Consider the following 22,427-nt stretch of genomic DNA (forward strand, 5'->3'; position numbering starts at 1 on the left):
CCCGGGGTGGGTAATGTGGACATGGATGGTCGAGATAGACCGTGTTGTCATACGAGATGTTCAGTATTAATTTGATTAGCACTAGAACCTTTGAACTTACTCACATGGTGGCTATGAGCATTTGTGCGACGATGCACTATTTTGATCTGACCACTGGGTCAAAAGTTATTATCATTTTCGTCGCATGTTGTTAGTAAAATTTTACCCATTTTTTACCAATAACTTTTGACCCAGGGGTCAGATCAAAATTCCAAATAGTGCACCGTCGCATATATGCTCATAGCTTTCATGTGTGTAAGTTTCAAGGTTCTAGTGCTAAAAGTGTAGGAGGAGATAGTGGCCAGGGACTGACGGACAGAAAGCGGAGATCAATACAATATCCCCACGCTTTTAAAAGCGTGGGGATAATAATTCAGTTCCAACAGTTTCCATGTGTGAGACCTAGGCTCTTTGGCTCTCTTGTGCTTAGTCATTTTTTTAAACAAAAGAAATGGTTTTCCTAAATAAATGTCGTACGAAATAAGTGCATTTTCTGAAATGCGTGTGTATCTAGTATTTTATGTGGAATGCAGTATATTGCAATTAGGTTTGACGCGTTTTTTTTTATATTACCTATGGACTTTCACTCGCATCCACGCGCATTGGTTAAACAAGAGGAAACAGGATTTTCGGTTACGGTGTGATAGTCATGTTACTCTATATGTATCAAGGATAAACGTGTTGCTTCCTCGTGTCTCACTGAAAAAACGTAAACCTTTTATTCTCAGAGGCACGTTCCCTTCCCTAAAATCTGTTTATGGTACCAGTAATTTTTAGTCAACCTGTAATAATGTTAAAATAATGTAATAAAGCGCACGCGCATTTCCATATTTATTGAACAGTTACAACATATGTATTTATTTTCTAATTCAATTTATTAAATTTACGAATACAGACGATCGTTGCTTCTGTATTTATTAATTAATGGCAATTTCCGCATGTTCTGTCACAATCGTGGGAGTAGTAATAACACGCATGGTGATCACAACAGTCCCTGTAGTCCCAGCATTGTGTCTGGGACCTGCGACGAGTGGTAGACCTGGTAGTTGGACGAGTGGTTGTCGTGGTGGTGGTTGTAATGGTTGTTGTTGCCGCTAAAATATAAACGCTCGGATATACATTTTTGTCGATAGAGTCAAACTTGCCAAGATGTTCCACACTCGTTATCCGTTCACATATGTGTTTATTGTTTTATGACCCCCATGTAAAGATTGCAGCATAATACTGTCAGTCTGTCTTTCCGTCCGTCTGTGCGAAGTTTTTTGTCTCAGCAATTACTTTGATATATATATTTATGGATTCTGAGATAACAAGCCTTTTATTTGGTCGATCAGTGTGTAACATCCGCCATCATTAATTTGAAGGTTAAAGGTTAAAGGTCGAATTTGGGCTACAAAACAGCTTGAAAGTTCGAGGCTCAGCCATACTATGGCATATATGATGGATATTAAAATAACAAATACGATCCATAACATGATGACGTGTCACGTGTAAAACAAAACTCCCACAGGTAAATGTCACACTTAGATATAAAGGCCAAATATGATCATAAAACAGTGTATGCGCCATGTAAATGCGTGTAAAACCTGTCCTCCTATATCAGAGTTCCAGGTCGTAGTTAGAGGTCAATTTCAAAATTGGCCATGATGACTCACTATAAATGACCTTCGATGAGACTATGTGTCGCGTGTATTGCCCGTCTGATTGCCTCAAAGACAAAGGCCCCTTTTAGATGTCAAAATTCAATATTGGCTATACACAGCTTGTATGTGACGTAAGTGGAGTTTATAGACAAAATGGGAATGTGGGCTCATCCTTGCCAATCGGCTTCATGTTTTTGTGTGAATGTTTGGTTTCCGTAATCGTTTCCCTGTATAGCGTTTTTATACGAGTATGTTTAATGCACGTTCTTGCTTTAAAAAAATGATTATCGAGCTGGCGTTCTCTGGTATAAGGTATTTGTATTTAAATGAAATTCATAGTTTTCACCTTTACCTTTTGCATTTCATAATATCTATGTGTTGACAATTTCTGACCTTGTATAGCCGGCTTTAGCCGCAAAGGATGAACTATAGGTACATTAGAATTAATTTACATACTGAACTCGTATACTGAAATATTAGTAAGCTGATACATACGCAGCGGTCCGTATCACAACAGTTAATTTGAACCGTGCTCGAACTTCGACCAAATATCTGTTCGTTATTGTGAGGAATGCAGAGCTGTAAATAAAATCAAAGTACTGACAGTACTGGTGTGACGATGCTTTTGAAGAGGATTGATATAAAAGCATCTATTTAAGTTTATCTACATCCCCACAATTGTGTATGTGTGTACGAAAATTTTAAGTAGGAAAAAAATGGGTACGAAAATTTTGGGTACAAAAATTATGCCAAAAAAAAAATAAGTACGTAAAAAGATTTGGTTACGAAAAAAAATGGGTAAGAAAAAAATGGGTACGAAAAAAAAATTGGTTACGAGCTAAAATTTGAGTAAGAAAAAAAATTGGGTACGAAAAATGTAGGGTACGAAAAAAAAATGGGGGTACGGGGAATTAGTACCCGTGGGGAACTTGATCCTTTCAGCGAATCTGGGAGGCAGGTTACATTCTCGATCAAATATAACAAGAAATATCTTTAAAAAGGTATTCGACGTGTATTTTCTGTACCACTTATCTTAAAAAACTGTCTGTTACAGTAAAACGTTTGTGGGTTATAACATTACGTTTCAGCATATAAATTCAAAACTTGACATGCTCTTTAATTACACCATGCTCTTTAATTTCACATGTATATCATACCAAACTTTATATTTCGTTGTTAACTTTCCTAATTTAATGATGCTATGTGTACGGACGTGATTTCACAATCCCATGTGCATGAACATATACGTTTTCTCTTTTGATTATCGATATTTTTCTCTAATTCAATAAGCTTAGGCATGTTTGTTCGTTAAGTACGGCAATAATTTCATGATGATTCCCGATCGAAAGTGGGTATGAGCACATAGTCGTTAGAGCACTTGAATACGTGAGTTCGCCCATGAACACATGGTAAGGTTAACTAAATCTCCGCGATATGACCTTATATGTGTTTAAAACAGCAAACAATATCCAACAAACGAATGAATTGTCAAACATAGTATGTGCACTGATGTGGCTTTGTTATTTATGTTTGAAAAGTTTATAAAATATGCAAAATGAGAAAACACGCAGAAGAGCGAGTATCACAGATAAGATACGGCTATTATGCTGTTTATATACCATAGTCGCTACAACGTTTACAAATGGCAGGTTCGAAATAATTCGTTTTCTTTACACTAATGATCGCGTTGAAAGTTAATTATACACGTTTTAATTCGCAATTTATTTACTGATTCACGACAATTGTCAAATACAATACAGAAAATGCATAGTTGTTTCATTGATCTATAAACATATATAATGGATTAAATATAACTGATTAAAAATTAACGTTTTTGAACTATTATTAAATCTTTTCCCAGAATATGCTGTCCTATTTATAGCTGAGCTTCATATACCTTTATCAATGATAATCAGCGAGGTATGCCGATTAGAAAAATCGAGCTATCTCAATCGGACTGGCTCGGTCTTTTACATAGGTTGCCATTGTGAAGAATTTTTTCATGATATGATAACTTAGACGATGCTTCGCAGTATCGTCAAATCGTCAATAATACATGTGCAAAGTTTTCATTTGCGTTGCTAAAACAATAATATCGATACGTTGCACGAGTCGTTACTATGTTTATATAGTCAATCTCTATTATATTGCATGCAGTCGTCAATATTTATGGCATTTCAACATATCGAGAGTTAACATACACAATATATGGGTCTGATTTCATATACCTGAACAATGCGACTTTCTTATTCCATTTATTGACAAATAGTGATCATTACAAACATGGCCAAAAAAGGAGTTATTTCAATTAGGTGTTTGTGACAATCAAACCGGTTACATAGTGAAATGATAAATCCTTTTTGCCCTCGAGCGACGTTATTACAAAAATAACGGTGCGAAATTATAAAATAGAAATTAGAAAAATCGTTTAACATACATTTTTTGGCATGCATCCGGCCCGGAAACCGTGAGAGGTGTCGAAATCAAAGACTTCTATCGCGTAACAGGTCTGGAAAAACACGTTTGCAAAGTGTCAAATCGTACAGTTTGTTAAAGGTCAATGGTCGAATAAAATATTATTAAGTAAATCTTAATAAACCAAAATCAGATTGGACAGTGTAATATATATATCGCAAACATGTCATTGTAAAATGAGGCTTTACAACTGACCGTGTTTTCTCTGAGCAATCATAACTATTTTAGAATTTGTTTTTGTTTTTAAATGACCTTGTAGGAAACACGATATCAAAATATACTAAACAACGCAAAATTAACTTGATAAAGGCAGAATATACTACTCAAAAGCAGAATATACTGCACAAAACAGAATAAACCATAAAAAAATGTACTACACAAAAACATATTATATTGCGCAAAAACAGAATATACTATTTGAAAAAGAATTTAATCCGCAAAAGCAGATTTGATTAAAAAAAGGCGGAATGTCCTGATAAGTCAGAATATTAAGGCACGTGTTTCACATACCTCACTTACTTGACACGTGGTCGTTGCCATGCATTCTGACAAGCTCCTCACTAAGGTGGGGCACGTGTAACACTCAACCGCTGAAATTCACAAGAACCTTGTAGATGCTGTTGTTGGTGTCGTCGTCGTGCCGTTTGACTACGTTATATATACGAAATAATTTCCGGACATGGATGGCTAGTTCAGATGATAGAGCACTGGACTGCAAATTAGGCCACTTTAATTGTGAGGGTATTGATCATGATATTCTTTTTGAAGACAGTTGTCAGCTACCGGTATATGCACATGATATTAGTTAAACCAGCTAACCCACTTAAAATGTGATTTTTTTTTGTTTAAGTGAAGGCCGTAATATGGCTTCCATACTGTTACCACAGCGCATACCCCCCCCCCCCCCCCCAAAAAAAAAAAAACACACACAAACACATCCAACAAAATAAAAATAAAATAAAAATTAATTAATTATCCGGCTTAATTTTGGTTATTGCGATAATAAACAGGGGGGGGGGGGCATGCGTAAACTTAATCTTACTGGGTTTAAGTCAGGTTAGTTGGAACTTACTTCCAAGATGGCGTTGTTTTCGTGTTTTTCGTGAAGAGTATCGGATATTTTCATCCGGTAAGCCACTTTATATTTGTATTTCTTTTACACGAATACGCCCATTCGGCTCTATCGTGTTTGTTTCAAGATCGTGGACTTCGGGAGAAAAACGCTACTGAAGGAAAGCCGTCCACAATTATGTTGTCTACTAACTAACGTAATCGCTGTTCACGCGGAGGTGTTTACCAGGTTACATTACACTAAATCATTGAAAATCATTCCATGGTCCATTCGAAAGAAGTGCCCTTATTTATAAGGTTCCTGTTGTCTTCTAGAATAAAAGCCAATTTACATTCAGACTTATCTGGTGTGGTTATGTCAAGTATCCTATATGTTTCTTGAGTACTTTGATCCCTTTGATTTGAGGCTAACTTAAAAGATGAGCTTTTGGTGGCGTGTTTTCTGTTGTATGTTGCTTGTGTCAAAATAAAACTTCGAATACACTGTTTCTATCGTGTCTGTATTAAGTGGAGATTTTCTGAAGTTGCGAAAATGAACCTTTTTTTATTGAAATTATTGGAAAAAAACAGATCCATCGTTAACATGATACCAGAATTGAAAACTTGATCTATAGAAAAGACAATACGAACGCGTTGAAAGTTGGCAGTTTTAAAATGGTACCCTAGGAGAATTGAAATTAGGGTTATATAACCAACAACAAATGTACTTGTCACAGACCAACAGTGACCTCTACAACCACAGTGCTGTAGATACAGCATAGACGCGGATTACGCGACTTTGAACGTTAAGTGTAATTTTCTCATACTGTTTGAAATTTAGTCAGGACAAAAATGAGAACCGTTGATGTGTAGCTGGAATTTGTTAACGCCACATTTGCAGTAAAATGTGGAGATGCTTTTCGCATTTAATCAAATAATGAATTTGAAAATACTTACATGGAAAAATACTTACATGGAATTATGTCATATTTAACACATATATAACTCTTGATGCAACCGCACACAGGTAGGTAAATAACGTAGTATACACAAGAATGACTTGACAAGTTATATCGCGATCCGGATAATTCGCGATCGCTAGTGGGCGTGGATCCTTTGATCCGCGATGAAATCGATCTGTAGTGTATGTGAAATTAAGATAGAAGAAAAATAAAGATATAAAAAGAAAGTGTTGTGGGTTAAAAGCTCTGAAGTAGATTAGATTCTGATTTAAACATGTTGGAAGTGAAAAATAACGACACACAAAAGGGGCCGCTAATACCTTTCTATGATGAATTGTCTGAACAATTCCTGTGTAAAGGTCCTGTTGTGAGAATGAAGACTTATTCGGGTGCCAACGCTCGGCTGTGGGTTCAGTTTTGAATAAATGAAAGCATGTCAGAAGTGACCTTACCTTTGACCTAGTGACCCAAAATTGGGTGTGGCGTGTAGAACTCATCAAGGTGCATCTACATATGAAGTTTCAAAGTTGTATGCGGAAGCACTTTGATTTTAGAGCCTATGTTAACGTTTTAGCTCGACGCGGAGGGTGGACGGCAGACGGCGGATCCAAAACTTGACTAAAGTGAAAGAGAATGTACAGTTCAAGATCGCAAACAATTACCTACGGCATCTTCCACAGAATCGTTTGCAGGCGAGCTCAGCGAGACTGTCGTCTTGACAGAGGTCAGATTTGCTTCTGTGCATCTGTTGACAGGTCGGTGTGTCGATGTCTTCACACGGCGCCCTAGTCGTCGTCAGCAACACAGTCGTCGTTGTCGTCGGCGGCAGAGTGCAGCCTGAATCATACGCATCCGAGGTCGGGTTAAGTGTTTTATTGTTTTCGGTAGTTTAGATATGCGTATTTTGTATAATCGTGTTTGTATATTACATGAACGTGGAGATACTATGTTGTTGCTGAAGAAGCAAAATACGTTCGTGAATTTTCTATGTCTAATATACTGTATACCGTAAAGATTTCAAAAATGTTAAGTTTTTATTTCAATAACGTGAAAAGAAACAAAGCGCTGGAGGCACTGAAATTGTTCGCTTTTGCATAATCTTAGACGCAACTCTTTTTTTTTCAAAATTAGGTTATAGCTTTAGTAACGCAAGTTTGAAATAAACACAACCCCAATTTATAAAGAGTGTGTCTTAGCGCACAGGCCGAGATGTGTGTGCACTGTTTATCATCCAATTTATTTTATAGAGATAACTTAGACGAAATAACAACAGCATGTCCTTTTTTAGACGTTCTGAAAGCATAGAAAATATGATACAAATGGTGTTATGAGAACCAGTTACTATAAAATAAAATGTGCATTCACCATCATATTAAATGTACATTGTTGGAATATCGAATACCCATCACACTAACAATATAATTTCATGATGGAAATTCCATTTTCAAAACATTTTCAAAACATATACACGTACAAATTCAAAATGTACAAAATGTTTTTTTGCAAAAAAAGTTCACAAGGTTTTGGCATCAAATTTTCAGTACATCTAGTGATAAGCATTAATGGTTTGAAGAAAATGATGTAAAACCTTGACAATTCTATCTTATGAAAAATTTAAAATAACTTTTTTGCAAAATGTACACTTGGGACAGGGACAAATTCTGACCACATTTAGTATTCATCTGTTCAAAATTTACATGAACAAATAATTGTATAAATACCTGTACAAATGTGTAGTAAAAACATGTGACAGGTTAAAAGGACACTTTTTGCCTATAAATATTGAAGCACTTTATGATGCCACCTCTTAATATACGTGAAGAGAGTTGAAATTTGTGGCACAAAATTGACAAGAACACAGAGCTCCAGATAAGGATTTGTGAAATTAGTAACGGTACTTCCACTGACAGAAAGAAAAGGAGTAACCCTGAAAATCAATTAGTACCTGTACTACCATATCCAAAAATACAGGTAGTACTGTACTACCCGTGTTCTTGAATATTGAAGGGTGTTTAACTGAAAATATCATTTGCAAAGTGGATTCTTTGGGGGCACAGAATGCAAAGCAAAAAATATGTTGCTTCCTTGAGAATTTTTTTTATACCTATGAACAAGTAAAACTACTTTAGTTTATAAAAATACTGTATAATTCAAACCTTCATAGGCCCACACTGTGCTTAATTTACAAGGTTTAGCAGCACTACGGCAAATTTAACCGTAGAACGTCTTCTATTTTCTCGGTGACAAGCCAATCATGTGGTTTTCCAATCTTCGATAGTTTTTGTTTGGATCCGTTTCCCATCGTGTTTTCTAACGTTTTTAGCCTCCGATGCAATCAAATCGTTTAATATCGGGGCGACAATGTCTATTTCTGGGTTTACAGTTTGAATGTCAGGATGGTTAGACGACCGTATGTAGCCATTATATGACAACAAAGTGTTTTTTTGAACCGCTTTCGGTTTAGCCGGCATTCCCTTGTGCGCAGACATATTGTTTTTTACGGGTTTATGAGTTACCGGAAATCACGCGACAGAATAGACAATAAAACCGAAACCCAGTCTACAGCTTTTCGGTAATTTAAATTAACGAAAAGCGCCGTTAGGTTCGAGACCAACAAATCACACCACGCTGATGCTGACGTATCGGCACGGCCAGATTTTTTTCTTAAATGCGTAAAAGGGATATTGAAGTCGTAATTATACGTCCAGTTTATAAAAATAAATGCGTAAACTTTCATGAAAAAGCCGTATTTACGGCTGTACGGTCCCTTATCTGGAGCTCTGAGAACATCATTGCTTTGAACACTTGCTACAAGAGATATCAACCTAAGTAAGAAGCATTGTTTTATTTTTCTTAAAGCATATGCATTTTTATATTCATTAAATGATGGCAATACCTAATATTTCTGAAAGTTTTATTGAAGTATAGAATTGAAAATTGCCTTTTACATAAAATGTCACGCAAAACCAGTACACTTGGGGCAATTTTAAGGATATTTTTCAATATATTTTGTTAATGAAGCAAGTTATTGAGAAGAATTTTCACATTTAAGTTAATCACATGGAAACACTTCTGTAAGATAGAAAAAGAACTCAAACATGCTTAATGGTAAGAAAATAAATGCATGTTTTATTTAGGCTTCATTATTTTTTAAATCACCCATAGGATATGATGCGGCATTTGTCCTTACGGAATATAAGAAAAATCAATCATTTTTACCCGGAAGTTGGCGCTGTAATAAATTTGCTATTCTGTGTGTTCTTTTACCAAGCTTGATTAGGAATTTTTGAAAACGCGCCATGGAGATTTTCTTTCACCATTAAAAATAAAAGTTCACACGGATTCAAACCATAATTCCTGATCAATATGTTGCTACAGTGGATTCCTGTTCTTAGCATACCATGTCAGCAAAAATTATGCTAATAACAGGAATATGCTATTAACAGGAACACACATTTTAGCATAAATATAGCAACTGGGGGCATACAATAAGTCAAATCTGTTAATAATTGATCGTCAAAGTGAAATTTAAATTCAACATTGTATATGATTGATGTTTAAGATAACTATTTAACAAATGGAATTGTATTCTAAGGTATTTGCATTTGCATTTGAGCATATTTTTGCAGATTTAAAGCATATTTTCTTGGCATTCTGAGAATGTTCTATGCTATAAAGACTTTAAGTGAATTCTGAATATTGGGGTTAACAATTATGCTATTTATAGAAGAAAAATACATTAAAATTTAATAATTAATCAGTGCTTTGACATTCTATATGCTAATAACAGAAATATGCTATTATCAGGTATGCTAATAAGTGAATCCAGAAATTATCCTTCAGTCTGACAGAATTTCGTAGCCTGTCAGACCAAACATCTGACAGATTATTCTACATTTTGCGGTGTCTGACTTGGCTTCTCACTTTTGAGTCCATAATGCTAAATGTTTTAGATTCAACACTAGTTTCCTCAACCTCACGACACGAGAGCTCCTGTGATACAAATATACTTAAGTGGTATAAAGAGATATTTTTTTCCCTGCAAATTGCGTTTAGTTTCTCACTTCTGGTTAAAAACAAACCTGTTACCCTCCGATTGACTGTTAATTTAAATAGCAAACTCCAATACATATTCCTGTTTGTATTCTTGTATGAAAATGTCCACAACATATGGGCGTAGTTATATGGGGACTGAATATTCAAATACATGTAGGTTAAGAAGTTCAGTAAATGACATGACAAAATGCTGTTAGGACATATCATCATCCTTAATTCTAAACCAGTTATACATGACATTATTCTTAAGAGGGGCATTTCAGAATAAAGATAAAAAGATACAAACGATTCGCAATGGAAAAATTATTTCCTGCAAATATTTTTTATCGAAATTATTTCCGTCAAGACATGTTGTACAATGGTTAAAATGAGTGTGTAATACAATGCCTAAACTCTTTCTGAAAAGTTTGGGAAGTCTGCTTTAGGGACATTTAAATGGAAGGACAGATGAAAAGTAACTCATTATAGTGCCACCAATGTAATTATTATGCAATTTTTTCGCAGTTCAGAGCTGAAATAACATCCCAGAACTTAATTATGCACAGCCAAGTTATTCAATAAATAGTAAATTGTAAACATTTCAATTATGAAAAATTAAACTTGTAATTCAGACACAACTCACATTTTACCTGTTGCTAGCTTTGAACAAGCTAATTGGCCTCGGTAAAAAATAATTTACATTGAAATTGAGAAAAGTCCTCGAGAACTCAGTGTCCCAGATAATTATTTGGGAAATAGGGTTTTCAACCATTGATTTTGAAAAATAGGGTGATTCCATTCTTCATATAGAGTGAAATGAGTAATAATATAAGTTACACTGTTAGTAACTGATGGTGTATGGGATATTCACCCTCAGTAATTTCATACCATACGAGAGCGAAGCCGACTACCTTTAAAGTATATAATATATAATATAATATATAGTATAATATGTAATATGTAATAAATTTATAATATATAATATAATTTATAATATAATATATACTATAATATATAATATAATATAATATATAATATAATATACTATATAATATAATATATAATATAATATATAATATAATATATTGTTATATATAATATAATACATTACATAATACAATATATACTATATAATAAATAACATTTAGTATATAATTTATGAGATATCTACTTTCATGTATCATATATCATGTATAATATATAATATATGATATATCATGTATCATGTATAATATATCATATATAATATATACATATCTTTTATATATTATATATTATATATATTATATTATAAATATTAATGTTATATATTATATACTATATAGTATATAGTATACATTATATAGAATAAATTTTATACTAATAACAATACTTATCTAGCAGTTTATCGAACAGACGCCATTTTTACGTTGATAGAAGTATGGAAATTACTCGGGGTGTATGGAAATTACTCGGGGTGTATGGAAAATACACCATGGGCACGTGACCGCTCTAAGCCAATCGGATAAGGTCATTATTGTAGGAGGTGAGATATAAATGCATACCTTAAAATAATTGCTGATTTACTTCCGTTGACGCTGCACACTTGTATTGATTCAATAGAACTGTAAACTATCATCACAAATTTTAATAAACTGATGTTTCGTAATATCTTTAATCCTTGAAACTGTCCATGATATAAACTTTAAAAAATGTCGACAAATTCTAACCAATGACATGCCTTTTTATACTTTTGACAGGTTTGTTAAGTCACAGACTTTCCATAATGTTTTTTGGATGTCAACTCAACTGCTTCACAGTTTCTAACAAAATCGATAACACTTATTGGCTCTTGCTTTCTTGATTCGAAAAAGTTTGCGATCGGCTGATATTTTGGCGCAACAATCTTGGACGTCTTTCGACCTCTCTTAGCTATTTTTATTTCGCATCGTAATAGAAACTGAAAGTACAGACGCTTTACAAATACATGCACAATGGGCGACGAATTAGGTCAGATTGAAAACGCATAGCGTTTGAATAACTATGACCATTTGCTGAGCTTGCTGAATGTAAGCGTCACAGCGTTACGATAATAATTCCAAAGAGAAAATACCTAAAATGAGCAAAGCATTTTTAATCGAAGTTTTGTACCGTTAATTTGACGAATTTGCGTAAAAGTCAAATTGGTAACGTTTTCAATACTCATGATATTGTATTTCTTTGCATTTTTATACATTTTAATTGGGTGAAAGACGCAGATACGCAGCTTATCTGGGGCACTGAGAACTGGTTAACAGACATGATATTTTGGATAATTGTATAAGTTAGCACAGCAGATATACATGTATGGGGAGAACGAGAAACGTAAACAATGTTAACCAGAAAGGCACAATTACAGGCAATCGGCACCTGTGTCGGAAGCAATTATTAAGAATCATTAAGAAAGTAAATCGATAGAAACAGAGAACCTACACTTGCGCACCCATTGAGCAATTCTTATCAGTCATCGTCGTGATTTTCGCAAAAGTTTTAACAGCCGTTAGACATTTATGATCGATTTTCTTATTAAGCGAATGGCAACAATTTTTTGATCGACTAGTTTGCAGCAAAAATATAAAGCACTTACCTCGTGTCAATGTTAAACTTTTAACAGGTCGTCACATAAACTTGCAGAAGATGTGAAAAAGGCACCATCATGGCGGCAGCCATTTTTCCCAAACAAACCAGTTTCGCACCAAATGGCAAATAAAACAAGAGTTCTGATTGGCTAATGCCATAATCTAAAAACAAATGCTGGTCGAGCAGGGTTTTTCTGCTCGAGCAGAAAAAATGCTGGTCGAGCAGTAAATTTGCTGCTCGAGCAGCATTTTTTTCTGCTCGAGCAGAAGTTAAAGTTTCGACCCCTTTGGTATCCCATACGACACATAGACACAAGTTGTGGCTCAGTTACAATTACGCGTTAAAATACATCTCGAAGAATTTCAGGGTCTGTAATCGGTCACTATGGTCAGGGTTAGAAATATTTGACTATCGATACACACAGTTTTGCTTTCAATATGAGAAAACAAACACTACCGAAAAAGTATAGGGTCACGATAAAGAGGGAAATCGTTTCATTATCTTACAACAAATGTTTGCCGTACTCGGTCAGCAAGTCAGGAAAAGGCTACCACAATTTGCCAGTTTGCTATAATTGCTATGTTGAATTCAGTTTTATATCGAAAAGCATTATGCTTAAATGTGCCATTAACAATACGCCATGGGATTTTTAAAGACCCGCGTCATGCTAAAATGGGTCGTATGTCATATGCGCCCGTCATAGTTATAACCCAACACAGTCTTCGCATCTTGCAGTCTGGTCAGGAGATACATAATGAGACCATATAACCTTGAGTGATTTTATAGCGGACAGAATTGCCTCTCAGCAGACTGTGCAAATGCGCAGGCTGGGCTTGAGCTACGCTGACCGGAACGCCATAGGACCCATTTTCGCATGACGCGACTAAGAAGGTGTGATTTGAATGTGCGGAAAGAATGCTGCATGTTAATCAAATATTAATATACGATATATTTCGATGGGGAAAAAAGAAAAATACGCGTTTATCAAATATATACATACGATATATTTCGATGGTGAAGAAATAAATGTATGCGGTGAATATGCACAATTGTGAAATAAAAACACAATAGTTATTTCAAAGTCAGCATTTAGGTCGAATATCTTTTTAAAAGATATTTCTTGTTATATTTAATTGCTTTTTACACTTTGTTTTGGCGATTATAAAGCATTTTTGTCGTTGTCTATAGTATACCTGTAGTTATCAGTGAACTCATGTTCAATGTTTAATAAATTGAGAATGTACTAGCAAGCACTATCAACGAGATTGGGCAAGAGACGCGTGATAGTTTATTGGATTCTCCATATCCTTGTTGATCAGCAGTAGTTTTATTTTCCCTTATGATTATCGATTGATTGCCTCAGATTTCGAATGCAAAATATTACGTGATTAATACGCAGCAAATAGTGGACGTTTTTAATTATTTATAAAGATTCACTTACGCGACACGAATAATTAAAACATTGTTTAATGGTGTTTTCTATATACGCTCCGTTCAAAAATATTCCTTTTAACACGATATTCACATTATGCGTCAATTGGTGAATGAATTAAGTGGACGAACTGAAACCTCTGAGATAAATGGAGAACTCTTCCTCGGCGCGGACGCGGCAGTTATCAGGTTTTGGGTCTCTAGCAAATCTGGTTAGAAAAAAGTGGTATTAAAGTGGTATTAAACTTTGTTGTTCGCACGTTGAAATGAAAAATTACGTATCATAATAATCCCTATAAATCACGCGAAACTTTGAAAAACTGTGTTCCAAACGGCCTTACAACCAAATTCAAAACTTTTAGGCATACAATATTCTTTGCTTACGTTTCACTTTTGATATAACATCAATGTAGAGTCATTCCATTAGACATCACGAAAAATGCATTTGGGTAAAACACGTTTACGAAAATAATCAATCATTTTCACATACCACGTCCGTCCTCTGTTACAAGTTCCAGTGCTATAGACTTTCAGATCGGTACGTGTACGTTTGTAACGGATTTGGAAGAATGTTATCAAACTAAAGATAAGAAGGCTCGATTTGGAAAATGTGAAAGCGACACCGACGGTCAGTTACCGTTTGTATGCGACAAATGCGTTAGTCTGAATAAGCGTCTGTCGTAACTTCTAGTACAAAGTACATCATCACATCATCATCATACCCATCATCCAAAAATATATCAATAAACATTTTTTTCCAAGCATCATTTATTCATCATAAACCATATTAAAGACACGTGAACTCGTCAACGTGAAAGCGACTCAATAACTTCATATTTTAAAGAGATATGCATAAAATATCGTACTTTTATATATCTCATCAATATTTTTATACAGGCGAATAACGGTTTTTTAAACAGTGAAATGCAGTGCAAAAAAACATTTAAACCAGTCTTTAAAATATGTTGACCATATTTGATCTGCAATGATAACGACTTTACATTACAGTTACAAACAAGATAAGTATTGATGCAAAGCATCAAAGGGCGTCGTAAATTTTAGTGTAAAAGGCACTCAATGAAGTTACATGGACCGATTTTTTTTCTACTGTAAATATTAATATATTGGCCGATTATTTTAAACAAAATAGAAAAAGATACTGGTATAACCATTATCTTTGATTTTGTGTTATAACCCCCAAATAACCATTATCTATGATGTTGTGTTATAACCCCCAAATAACCATTATCTATGATTTTGTGTTGTAACCCCCAAATATTTCATAGTTCATTTATTAACATTGGTTTCCTTTTTACTGGCATCCGTGTGCAGTTTTCATTAATGGAACAGAACTGTGTAGGTTTTAAAAAAATCTGCTTCATCTTGTAAGCGTAATTTCATATTTTTCTCAACTTCAAGGGGAGATGATTCTGAAATTATTCTTACGTTGCTCTTTTACGATAGGGGTTGAGTACTCATTGATATGAAAACACTGTAAAAGTTTTAATGTGTTTACGAACCCCCCCCCCCCCCCCCCGCCCACCCTCTCACACATATATTTCATGGGCATAGTAAAAACAAAAAATGGTAACAATAAAACAGCATATTTATTTAAACTAAAATGTCTACATCAAAACAAAAAGTTAACAAAGAACACAAATAAAATAATTTGATTCTACTGATACTCGAACCTTGGACCTCTCACATGTGAAGCGAGCGTGCAACCACTACACTACGGAACAGCTTAACTTCTAACTAAGATATTAATAAGTGACTGTAGTGTAACGGTTATCAATAAAGCAATCATTTTATACGTAGATGGTGACGTCACTACGTTATTGTTAGTAAGACCGGTGTGTACATAATGATAAAGCAATAAATGAATAAAGCGTGAAATCGCTGTCGTCTTGTAAAATTGAAGAAAATACGCGTTAATCAAAACTCGAACATCAAACGTATGCGCTATTGTTAGAAAAACCACAAAATATATATATTTTGATTATGTTTTGTTTTTATACAAAACCAGAAAGTTTCACCGGTTCGCGTATTTGCCCAGCCCCTGTGATCTTTTATTATTGCCCAGTCCCTGTGATCAGTTATTAATTAAAAGAATTAGCTTTGCATTAATGGCAATAAATGTTGTAGTCAATGTAATAGGCACAAATGCAGTACTTATTTACACTAATTTACACAAAAAATCACCACTATGCAAGATATTCTGACAACAAAAATACATACATTGATCCGTAAAATAACTTCTCCTCCCATAAGCGAAAAAAAAACGTACTACATACTAGTCGCCGCACTTCAGTTCGCAATCTCTTGCACGACGGTTACATTACATGTGAGAGCAAGGAACGACAACTCTGCGTGGAGATTGTTCAGTGCGACGCCAATAAACACCATGCGATTTCCGAGTGTGCGCTATGGAACGCCATAGCGCCTTAACATGAAAATGCATATTTTAGGAATATATATATATCATTATATGATGTTTAATTTATATTATATGATGTTACTGTGGCATTAAACGGTTGTTAATTAACGATAGTATGAGGATATTTTACCATTATATGATGCTCACGTTCCATTATATGGTGCTCACTGTCCATTATATAATGCTCACTTTCCATTATATGAAGCTCACTCTCCATTTTATGATGCTGATTGTCCATTATATGATGCTCATTGTACATTATATGATGCCCATTGTCCATTATATGATGTTCATTGTATATTATATGATGCTCATTGTATATTATATGATGCTCATTGTCAATTATATGATGCTCATTGTCCATTATATGATGCTCATTGTAATTATATGATGCTCGTTGTCAATTATATGATGTTAACTGTCCATTATAGGATGCTCATTGTAAATTTAATGGTGTTAACTGTCCATTATATGATGCTCACTGTCCATTATATGAAGCTCACTGTCCATTATATGATGCTCATTGTTCATTATATGATGCTCATTGTCAATTATATGATGCTCATTGTACATAATATGATGCTCATTGTACATTATATGATGCTCATTGTCCATTATATGATGCTCATTGTACATTATATGATTCTCAATGTACATTATATGATGCTCGTTGTACATTATATGATGCTCATTGTCCATTATATGATGCTCATTGTACAGTATATGATGCTCATTGTCCATTATATGATGCTCGTTGTACATTATATGATGCTCATTGTACATTATATGATGCTCATTGTAGATTATACAAGGTTCATTGTCCATTATATGATGCCCATTGTCCATTATATGATGCTCATTGCAAATTATATGGTGCTAACTGTCAAATATATGATGCTCACACTCCATACATAATGCTCACTGTCCATTACATGAAGCTCACTCTCCATTATATGATGCTCATTGTCCAATATATGAAGCTCACTGTCCATTATATAAAGCTCACTGTCCATTATATGAAGCTAGCTCTCCATTATATTAGGCTCACTGTCAATTATATGATGCTCCCTTTCCATTATATGATACTCACTATCCATTATATGATGCGCATTGTCCATTATATGAAGCTCACTGTCAATTATATGAAGATCACTGTCCATTATAAGATGCTTATTGTACATCATATGATGCTCACTCTCCATTATATGAGGGTCACTGTCAATTATATGATGCTCACTCTCCATTATATGATGCTCACTGTCCATTATATAATGCTCACTGTCCATTATATGATGTTTACTGTCCATTATATGATGCTCACTGTCAATTATATGAAGCTCACTTTCCATTATATGATGCTCACGGTCCATTTTATGAAGCTCACTGTCCATTATATGAAGCTTACTCTCCATTATATGAGGCTCACTGTCAAATATATGATGCTCACTGTCAATTATATGAAGCTCAATGTCCATTATATGAAGCTCGCTGTCCATTATACGAAGCTAAATTTCAATTATATGAGGCTCACTCTCCATTATATGATGCTCACTGTCAATTATATGATGCTCACTGTCCATTATATGATGCTCACTGTCCATAATATGAAGCTCATTGTAAATTATATGAAGCTCACTCACCATTAAATGATGCTCAATGTCCATTATATAATGATTAGTGTGCAATAGATGATGCTCATTGTCTATTACATGATGTTCAATGTCCATTATATGATGCTCACTGTCCATTATATAATGATTAGTGTGCAATATATTATGCTCATTGTACATTATATTGTGCAAACTGTCCATTATATGATGTTCAATGTCCATTATATGATTCTCCATATCCATTATATAATGATAAGTGTAAAAGATATGATGCTCATTGTTCATTATATGGTGCTAACTGTCCATTACATGTTACTCACTGTCCATTATATGATGATCACTGTCCATTATATGATGCTCACTGTCCATTATATGATGCTCACTCTCCATTATAATCTGCTCACTGTTCTTTATATGATTCTCACTCTCCATTATATGATGCTTATTGTCCATTACATGATGCTCACTGTCCATTATATGATGCTCACTGTCCATTATATGATGCTCACTGTCCATTATATGATGCTCACTGTTCTTTCTATGATTATCACTCTCCGTTATATGATGCTTATTGTCCATTACATGATGCTCACTGTCCATAATATGATGCCCACTGTCCATTATATGATGCTCACTCTCTATTATATGATGCTCTCTCAATTAAATGATGCTCACTGTTCTTTATATGATTCTCACTCTCCATTATATGATGCTTATTGTCCATTACATGATGCTCATTGTAGATTATATGTTGCTTAATGTCAATGATATGATGTTCATTGTTGATTATACGATTGTCACAGTCCATTATATTATGCCGATTGTCCATTATATGATGACACTTGTACATTATATTATGCTTACTGTCCATTATATGATAATCATTGAGCATTATATTATGCTCATTGTCCATTATATGATGCTCATTGTTCAATATTTGATTCATTATGACATTCAATTACCGTTAAAGAATCTCACCTGCACACACGCAATCATAATTCAAAAGTACACATCGATTCGTTTTTAAGACCATACCGTAATTTAAAGTTGCACTTTTTTGAAACTGAGCAGAAACTGTCAGTGAATATCCAAGTGACGATTTTCAGCAGGAATATACTTCTGAACGTTTAAATACATGTAAATAACAAGTGCTGCCACTATAAGTGCAAATTGTGATATTGACCTTCAAAGCTGGGAAACAAGCAAGTTTTATTAAAGAAAAGATATCTCAATGATATCTAGTGATATATGAATTTTCATGGCAATGAATTTTATGCTAATACTTACGCGTTGAAAAAGAAAATGAAACTAAAGTGGAAAGAATCCATACATGTATACACCTCTAATCAAAGTTTTCAAACTTGATATGCAGTTTCATTTAAAATCTTTAAATGTTTTTTCAACTATTTTAACATTGCAAATATTTATTTTAAAACAAAACTGTAAGAGAAAAGGAATTGTAAAATGTAAGGCAACTTTGTTAACAAGTACTTTCAATTAATTAAGAAGGTCAGACGATTCCTCATAAACATAACCGTTTACTTCCGAAAGATCTCCGAACGTCCTCTTTCTAGGTGTTTGTTCAAATCCCTTCAATACAAATACTAATTCCGTTATTCTCCGCACAAAATTAACCAAAATGGCAATAACTGTGTAAATATTTAAACAAAATGGCTAGAGCCGATTACAGACGTTCGGTCAAGTTCTTTCGTGTGTTATCGTTTATATAAAAATATCATCTTCTTTTGTTCCTTCACTAAAATAAATTATGGAAGTAGCTTTCCGTTCTTTAATATTCATTGAATTGATAATGAAATTAATGACAATTCTCGTGCGACGTAATTTCGTTGACGAAATACACCAGTTGAAACTAAACTCTCTGGTATTTAGCGACAGCAATTCGGACGCGGTATAATAAATACAGGTGTCGATGAATATCTGATTATTTTATTGTGGCCTAATCTATAATTCATCTGTCTTGAAAACATTACAACTTCCAATATATTTTTAGTTTTAATGATTGTTTTTTGTTAAGCATAATTTGAAATTTCAAAAGAAAATAAAACTAAATCGCTCCGGCCAGTCATTCAACTTCGTAAATCGTTTTTTGGCCAGGATTGTTCGGTTTAAAATAAATTCAGATAAAGGGATGGGAGAACTGAAAATAGGAGTGCATATTATTGTGATTTTATTGTTACAAGTATTGGATTAAAGTTACCATTGCGGTAAGTTCCGTTTACTAAAATTGTGTCTAAATATTGATTTTTATGACGCGCGATAAACTTAAACGGTGTTATCAATCTAATCTACAGCAAAGGTTCAGTTGCAACCGATATTTTAATTATTAAAAGTTTTGGCTTCATTTAAATCATGTTTGCGTTCTTTCGTTGGTTTGTGGCTTCATTCTTTTATGTATCACCGTTGACTATGATTTAATGTGAACACCATGCTGTTCAGTTTAAGCCGCCATTTTTGTTTCATTTCAAAATTGGCGGCTTACACTGAACAACACGCTGTTCACATTCCTATGGGCCGATATTATCATAAAGGCCAGCTCGCGACGTCAATTTATAAAAAACACTTATTTTTGTTTCATTTACATTTTACTTATTACGGGTGAGACAAGGTTCCCACTGAAGCAAATCCAATTAGCGACAAAGTGAAGAACTATAGGATTAGGAACATGACTCAAGGCTGAAGCGCGCTACAGTTGAGATACATGTATCATCGGACTAGCCGAGGTCCGGTGGATAGGTCTTGGGGGAACAGACGAAGGGTTCAAGAATATGGTTCAGCGGGAGAGGGGATTCTTAACATCGCTACGACATTGCTTTAATCGCTAGGAAGGAGGTCGTCAAGAGCTTCATTAGTTGCAACCCAATCTCTAGCAGGCTCATTTTCATCCACAACTCAGCAAGGCCTCACAACATCCCCATCATCCAGGTCAACGCACCTACGTTAGACTAAAAAGACGTAGAAATTAAACAGCTCTATGAAGAATAAGAGCGTATCATAGTCAAGGTCCAAATAACGTTGGACTGGTCGGGGGCAGTAGGCAGATTTGGCATAGGACAGACAAACGAAAGAGGCTTGAGTTCTCCTGAAGCCACCAACTCATCCTAGCGAACATGCCACACAAACACACCATCCAGAACAGTGACCTTGCATGCTCCAAACGAGCAATTTCACAATCATATGATTTATTTTATTTGCGCCGCAAAGGTTCAAGTCCAGCTTCAACAAGGCGAACATTCGAACATTTGCTGGCGCAGACATCTGCAGTGACTATGACTTAGTGGTCATCACCATCAAGCTGTAGTCAAAGAACAAGCGTTTCACCCTCGCATTACATATAAGTTGGGGAAACTTTGTGATTCTGAAATATTTAACGCATTTCAAGCACCGATAGGTGGAAAGTTTGCAGCCCTGAAGATCCTGGACACGAACATTGATGCAATCACCAACATAATCAATTAGGTCCTACTCTCATCGGCGGAAGAAGTACTTGGGAGAAAGAGCTGGAAAAAAAAACATGGGTGACGACTGTGATCATTGACCAATGTGACAAAAGAGAACTGAGGCATGACAAGTACACCAGCCTTGACTATATGACAGAATACCAGAAAGCAAACAGGGAGGTGTGAACGAGTATTTGGACAAAAAGGAGTGGAATGATGAGTAATGTATGACAATTGCGAAAGATATCCACAGGCAGTAAGAAGGCCTACAGCACCAACAAGAAGACAACGTCCCTTTTAATCTGATTAAGCACGGAGTGGAGTAAAGGCAACAACTGAAGCAATGACAGCACTTTGCCAGAAGATTTGGCAGATAAATTGGGCCAAGGGGATGACCCAGTGTCTGGTAATCCCCCTACAGAAAAAGGGCAACCTCAAGCTGTACCAGAATTACGTCACCATCAGCCTCATCTGTTATCCCAGCAAAGTCGTGTTACAAATCATGCTTAACCAATTCAATTGAAAGGCATAGGAACGGCCAAGATTCAGAGCTGGGCGGAGAACAGTAAAAAACAAATTTAATGCCAGAGAATGCAGTATTCATTGAGAACAACTGCAACACCAACGTGAGCGCTCTACGTGAACGCCAGCAGCGCAGTGCTTCTCAAAGCACAATTTGATGACTTCTT

At 34.9% G+C, this 22,427-nt stretch overlaps 1 protein-coding gene across 3 annotated transcripts; it reads right to left on the reverse strand.

Moving 5' to 3' along the window:
- Positions 1 to 945: 945 nt before the first annotated feature.
- Positions 946 to 5,020, reverse strand: LOC127881936 (uncharacterized). Of its 3 annotated transcripts, none has more exons than XM_052430177.1 (4): positions 4,677 to 5,020; positions 4,120 to 4,191; positions 2,178 to 2,261; positions 946 to 1,133 (listed from the first exon to the last, which is right to left on the reverse strand). In XM_052430177.1, the coding sequence occupies exons 1-4, from the start codon at positions 4,695 to 4,697 to the stop codon at positions 957 to 959; spliced, it is 354 nt and encodes a 117-aa protein (XP_052286137.1). In that variant the 5' UTR covers positions 4,698 to 5,020; the 3' UTR covers positions 946 to 956. The 3 variants fall into 3 exon arrangements, 2 of the variants coding, with proteins under 2 accessions (XP_052286137.1, XP_052286136.1); XM_052430176.1 differs by having other exon boundaries at positions 4,668 to 5,020; XR_008050339.1 differs by lacking the exon at positions 2,178 to 2,261 and having other exon boundaries at positions 4,668 to 5,020.
- Between the last annotated feature and the right edge of the window lie 17,407 nt (positions 5,021 to 22,427).

Source organism: Dreissena polymorpha, chromosome 5 (assembly GCF_020536995.1).
Source record: "Dreissena polymorpha isolate Duluth1 chromosome 5, UMN_Dpol_1.0, whole genome shotgun sequence".
Lineage (NCBI taxonomy): Eukaryota > Metazoa > Mollusca > Bivalvia > Myida > Dreissenidae > Dreissena > Dreissena polymorpha.

What these genes read in the sequence shown, in the direction of transcription:
- LOC127881936 (XM_052430176.1), bottom strand. Translation starts at nt 4,697, where the DNA reads ATGGCAACGACCACGTGTCAAGTAAGTGAG. An exon ending in CCACGTGTCAAGTAAGTGAG is followed by an intron (nt 4,192 to 4,667) that starts GTATGTGAAACA and finishes GTGTTTTTCCAG; the next exon opens with ACCTGTTACGCGATAGAAGT. An exon ending in CCGGATGCATGCCAAAAAAT is followed by an intron (nt 2,262 to 4,119) that starts GTATGTTAAACG and finishes TTTTATTTACAG; the next exon opens with CTCTGCATTCCTCACAATAA.